Source organism: Dermacentor variabilis, unplaced genomic scaffold (assembly GCF_050947875.1).
Source record: "Dermacentor variabilis isolate Ectoservices unplaced genomic scaffold, ASM5094787v1 scaffold_17, whole genome shotgun sequence".
NCBI lineage: Eukaryota > Metazoa > Arthropoda > Arachnida > Ixodida > Ixodidae > Dermacentor > Dermacentor variabilis.
In genome coordinates, this window is record NW_027460335.1 from 8901023 (window position 1) to 8907254 (window position 6232).

General features: G+C 46.5%; 1 protein-coding gene across 1 annotated transcript; it reads left to right on the plus strand.

The window, feature by feature from the left end:
* The first annotated feature begins 3857 nt into the window (after nt 1-3857).
* LOC142568184 (membrane metallo-endopeptidase-like 1) lies at nt 3858-5879 on the plus strand. The gene has a single exon (XM_075678240.1). It carries the CDS (start codon nt 3858-3860, stop codon nt 5877-5879), a length of 2022 nt encoding a protein of 673 aa, XP_075534355.1.
* Nucleotides 5880-6232: the final 353 nt, after the last annotated feature.

Genomic DNA, 6232 nt, shown 5'->3' on the forward strand with positions numbered 1-6232 from the left:
AAGAAGCTAAATAGTGAAATATTGGTAATTCATTGAACATGTGTTTTGATTTCTAGTGCAAGAAATGTCCGCTTCTTCGACTAATCCCCCTCAAGGACTAGAATTATGTTGTCTGCAACAGCCTCTTTTTTTTTTAATTCCGTAAATCTTAAAGATGATCACCCCGTATATGTAGGGGATAACAAACACAGTCTCAAAAATCTGACAATATCATTGACTTAAGTACATCACAATGCCCCCAATAATACAAAGCTGCACTCATTGGTTTCCTCAGGTTTGACATCACAAAGGGCCCGCGCTACGTGTCCTAACAAAAGCTGTCGACTACTGTCTATCAGTCCTCAAGTAGCTGGAAATTTAATGGTAGAGACACGTCACGGAATAGTGAGATATGCTGAATAAACCTGCCTATCAACAATATTCACCAGCTCTTTTCGTCTTCTTTCGCTGGTTCCACGGTGACTGAACGTGTGTCGTGCAAGTGTTGCTTTCAGTTCAAAATTCAAAATTGAAAAAATATTTTTCTCGGCTAAAACGCATATTACTTCGATTAATATTTTCGTGGCGAAAGTAGCTATGCTTCTCGAGTAAATCCGCTTCGCTGCGCATTTTTTTCATGGACCCCCCTTAGTGGGCTACCGACGTCTAAGCAGAGGCCAGAATAGCTAGCATTTGTGCCAAGTTCAGGCCTTTATTTTAGATGACGTGCGCAGCACAGAGGGGGAAAGTAATTTAACTAGATACTACGTTTCTGGGACAGTTCTAATAAACTAATTACAGGTGTTGTTCCTTGACTATGCACACTCTAACTATGCTTTGTAAAATATTTCCCAAAAACGCTCTAATTTGAGCATTTTTGCCTCGTTAAGCATTACCGAACACAAACGTATTTTGTGAAACTGTTTGATAAGGAAGTCGCAATGTTCACACAACGCAAGAACGCAATGTTCGAATGAATTTCCGGCAAATTTTTGTTTCGCACTTTGCTTTCCATTATTTCGTGAAATTCAGATGGCCTCACGGACTGAAATAAGTTTTTTCGCTTAAAATACTTTGTAAAAATGCTCTACAAGCAATGCTTACATAAGTGATCTTCTTTTTTTTGAGAGAGAGAGAGAGAGAGAGAGAGAGAGAGAGAGAAATGGATATTGGTCGAGTAACACGGTTGGAACAGCTGGCGTGTAATGACCCAGTTGCAACCACACGAAGTCAACCGACAATGACTGGCTTCAATGTCTGTTAGCCTCATGTGCTTGCAACTTGTACGTGATTTTCCCTAATTTATTGCCTTTAACGTTTTCTTCAATACCACAGTACTCTGATATATGTATGCCACCATTACCGCTTTGTCGAACAGTGTGGGCAGCCGAGGCAATCGGAGCAGCGTAAACTTTATTTCTATTTAGTTTTTTCTATGTAGTCCTCTCAAAAATAAACATTATTGATTGAAAGCGATGGATGCCGAATCGGAAGTGTTCTTGGCATGTAGGATTAAAGACCCAGAGCGCAGCTTTTTTATTACCAAGAAAATGGGCCTTACAAGACCGTGTTCGTTGGTCTTTAGATACTTTGGCAGCGAGCAACGTTTCCTTCAAACAGCCTATCGTGTGCGATGGAAGAAAGTGTCTAAACAACGGGTCATGGGGACACTGATATATCTTGGGACAGAAGAGCCCCCCTCTATCTTTTTATCTCGGACAACAAGCTTGTTTACAGCAATCTGAAATAACGTGTCGCAACTGACACCGATCGCGATAACACTGACACCATTCCGGTCGCCTTGCATGGGGGCGTTGCAGCATGCTGCTTTGCGCATTATTACCGCAGCTTCAGGACCAGATAAGTTCGCGCGAAGCGACAGTGGACATCTATAGCGAACGTGTATATGACGCGTGACGCCACCTGAGCTTGCTTGCTCGTCGTGCTTCACGCTTCGACTCCGATTGCATTCTGCGCACAATTCAAGATCGCCGGCAAGTTCCATGCGGGATAACGAATATTGACTGTTACCACCTCATAGCAAGGCTCCACCTTGCTTTGTTGCATCAGCTGGTTGATGAAAATGTAAACACTCGCGATTGAGTTCAGTCCAAACTTATCGAACAGCACTGTTCTCGTGCGTTCTTCTTTTTTTTTTTTTTCGATCCAGGATACGCCACCGAAGCGGAACCAGAGCTGTCGAGGCTTCGAGGGGAAGAGGCTTATTTCAAAAAGAAGTAGCGCTAATGAAATGTTATTAGGGCGCTTACTATTTATCCCACACTTTTGTTTCTAATATCGCCAGATTACGGAACAATACTTCAATCTTTTGCACATTAATGATCAAGCCTACCATAGAATACGGCTCAGCAAGTCATAATTTCGATCGATATTTCTTCGCCCGAAAGCTCCCCTGGAAATGACCAGGCGAGAAACACACGGTCCTGACTTCTTTTATCGGACTGGGCATGTATGTCGGCCACTCAGCCGCGTGCACGTGAAGTCGTTCAACACCAGTCCGTGAATAATCACGCGAGCGCCCAAGATTTTTTGAACGCGCAGTGCTCACCCTTCGTGGCACAGCATAAATCGCATCACCCTTAAAAGAACGAGGTAATCACGATCGTACTGCTGTGTTGCCGGAAGACCGTGCCGCTGAGAAAGTGCGCATAGACGGAAGCTTTTCGACGAGGCATGCAGGGACTTCCATAAGTGCTCTATGGAGCTGGCATTAGCCGCATATACGTTTTTCTTGAATCCAGAGCTAAGCACCGGATTATAAATTGGGCATTCTTTTATTACACTGCTTGGCTGCAATTCCGCAACTGAGACATGTGTCCGAAAGTTATTGAAGGAAAATTATATATTCAGCATCATTGATCAACTGGTGGCACACACCGATTTATCTATATTGTCTGCGTCTTCAAGTAACCCAGATAATGTGACGTAAGTGTTCGACCTAGGACAGGGGAACGTTAATAAAACTGTTTACATTTCCACTTTAAGATAATCAGCAGATATAGACCAACTATTCCTGCGGCCGTTTGTTGAATGACCGTGATCCTGAGTTGCTTGTAGCAATCTCAGTACTGAAAACCTGTATATTCCGATGCTTTAGTTTATTTATTTATTTATTTAATTATTTATTCATTGATTTATTTATTTCATATTCGCACGGAAACGATGTTGAGCGCAGAAGCAAACCTTTAGCGCGCAAACATGTGCTCCAAGCAATGAAAACGAAGTGATCTCAGGTAGTAGTATTTAGATTATCTTCGCTTATTCTGCGCCATATATAAAAATTTGATCTGATTAGTCGCTTAGCTGAGAAATAAAAGTGATTTCACTTAAATATGGCTATAGAAGCATATACAGACTCCTTCACTCTAAGAAAAAACACCGCAATAATTTTCACGCACTAATAACACCTCAAATTCACTAACGGGGCGCACAAGATCATAGTTAATTGACGTGTCCTAAGGTACTCGGGGCATTCTGTCCACCTATAAAGCAGAAAAAAAACGTTCAAGTTAGGCTATCGCCCGTGCTACATATGTGTCTCACTTAAGAGGAGGCGACCCAGCAAGTTTCGCCTGAAGCCCGTTATATATGGCCGGAAGTCAGCGTCTTTCACGCATAGCAGTCCACTTCCGATCTCTGTACCGGCAATCGTGTTTTGCTAGCTACCTTGTGTTTAATATGCACAGCTGTACTTCTAACTATATAAACGCTGCATGTGCAAACTAAGGTGTCAGACCGCAGAGCTGCTTCATTTTACAACTAGGATAATTTTTTTCCCATTCTGGCTCTACGTCTTGCAGGCGTCAGTCAAAGTAAGACCAAAGAAGACTCGACAAAAAACACATTCCCGCATCGCCATGGCGCTCGCAGCTGTGTTAGGCTCCTTCTCTGTTGTCCTGGTGTCGGTCGTCCTGATCGTCGTGTACATCGCCGCCACGCAGCCCAAGGTAAAAGCCACTTGCGACACCTCCGACTGCAAGGACCATGTCAGCGCCTTGGGCCTGAGCCGAATCCACGGCGCGGACCCGTGCGAGGACTTCGGCCGCTTCGTCTGCTCGGGCTGGATGCACAAATATAAAAGAATCACCCAGACCCTCGTCCACGACGTCTTGGCCGACTGGCTTTATCGAATAGCGGAGCTCACTTCGAGCAAGGCGGGCGCGAGTGCCGCCTCGAACAAAGCGCAGCAAATGATGATAGCCTGCGCTACGAAGGCCGACGACTACGCTTCGTCCCTGAGCAGCCTCAAGAGCTTCATGGTGGCCCTTGGGTTTGCGTGGCCAGAAAACGAGTTTCACATTGGCCCCGACGAGTACGCCAAGTTCCTTCAACTTCTCATCGAATTGGACGTGAATTGGGCGCTCCCTTTGTGGTTCCACATCGAGCGGCATGACACTTTCGGAAGCCGAGGACGAACGTTCGTTGTCAGTTCGTCCTTCATGGCGTCCGTGTGGCAGTACTTCAACAAGAAACTCCTGGACTACAGAGGCGCCTACGACTGGTACCTGCACCTTTTCGAAATCTGCTTGTTTCGGGACGACCTTTCTGTTCATGGGAGTTTCCACTATTTCCTCAAGGACAGCGCTGACGTGCAGTCGGCGATCTTGGGAGCCCTCGGCAATGCCGACAAATCGAGTGTGTACCGGCCGCAACTCATTAGACTAGGAGGCACACCGGCGATAGCGAGTAAGCTCACACCCGTAATGTGGATGGACGTGTTGCGCGAGGTCTACGGAAGTGACGCCCCCGTCATGGTTGGCGACTTCCTCGTGGCGACCAACGAGCGTCTAATGGCAGCCATTGAGGAGCTGTTCGTGGCCTTCTCGGCGCAGACGCTTTGGTTTCACACGACCTGGTGGTTTGTTCAAAGCGTCGGCACCTTTTCGAGCAATGTGCTGCCTGCGACCGTAGCAGCCGTCGACTTTGGGAACCTAGGAAGTGTGCTGAACACCGTGTGCTGCGTTTTGCAAGTGGAACTTACCTACAACACTCTTTTGGCTGCCATAACCAAGTCTCAGTTTACGGAAGATGAGGTGCGCGAGATTCCTCGCTACTTTCATCGCATCAAGACTCTGGCGATCGAAAAGATCAGCTCAAGTGACCGCATGAACGATACCACGAAGTCTACTTTGCTGAATGTCCTTAAGGAAACAGCTACCGCCATTTGGCCAGAAGGCGTCCTTCGCTCGCAGGGAAGCTTCGACAGGCTCTATGGCGCGGTTGACAATGACTCCCGTGACTTTTTCTCGCAGTGGTACAGTGCTCGTCTAGCGCTACAGAAGTCCAGAGGCAGCTCCCTATACGAAGAGGCTGTGAAGACTTACCGCGTTAGCAATAACCGGCTGTTCGAGTACAAATACATCCCGAACGCCGTCTCGGCATCCACCGCCAGTGTACACCCACCGCTGTATTACTCAAACGGCACAAGCGCGATGATTTATGGGGGCATCGGTTTCCTCTTTGCCAAGGAACTCGTCGACGCGCTAAATTTTATGATATTGCGCCCGATTCCCAACGAGACCACTTGGGGAGCCAATTCGACATGGCGACTCTGGGAGGCATTCTCGTGCCCTGCGGCAGATGACAGGGAGCAGGTGGTATTCCCCATGCTACCTGCTCTAGATATTGCTTATTCAGCGTACAAGCGTTTTCGTGACCCGATGAAAGACTTGCCCCTCCAGGGCCTAGACTCGTACACTCCGGAGCAAATATTTTTTCTCACGTTCTGCCACACTATGTGCAGGATTGAAGTGCTGACGGGAGCACAGTACTCCCCTGATTGCTCTGTGGCGGTGAGAAACTTTGAACCCTTTGCTAGGGCTTTCTCGTGTTCTCCTGGCTCCAAAATGCACCCTATTAATAAGTGCCGCTATTTCTAAGACTGGCAATCTTCTCTTCCTCTAGGTATCCTTTTTTTTTTCCTGTATCGTTTTAGATTAGTGTTGATCTCTTGTGACTAGGTAGCTCCTGCTATTCCGCGCTTACTTTCGTGTTGTGTGCGCTAAGAACACAACTTATAAAATTACCACGACTTCAAAACAAGATTGATACGCAACACAGTCACATCTTTATTTATGTTTCCGGCTACCTTGATGTATTGACGTGTAAAGAAAAATGCAAGCCAAACACCGCGCAGTAGACGTCAGTGCACACTGATAACCAGGGCTGAACAGTTGGTAATTCAGAGAACAGTCCCCTCCCATTCCCTTTCCCTGATTTGCGTACCTCAGTT

Coding starts and splice junctions, on each gene's coding strand:
- LOC142568184 (XM_075678240.1), top strand. CDS start 3,858: ATGGCGCTCGCAGCTGTGTTAGGCTCCTTCTCTGTTGTCCTGGTGTCG.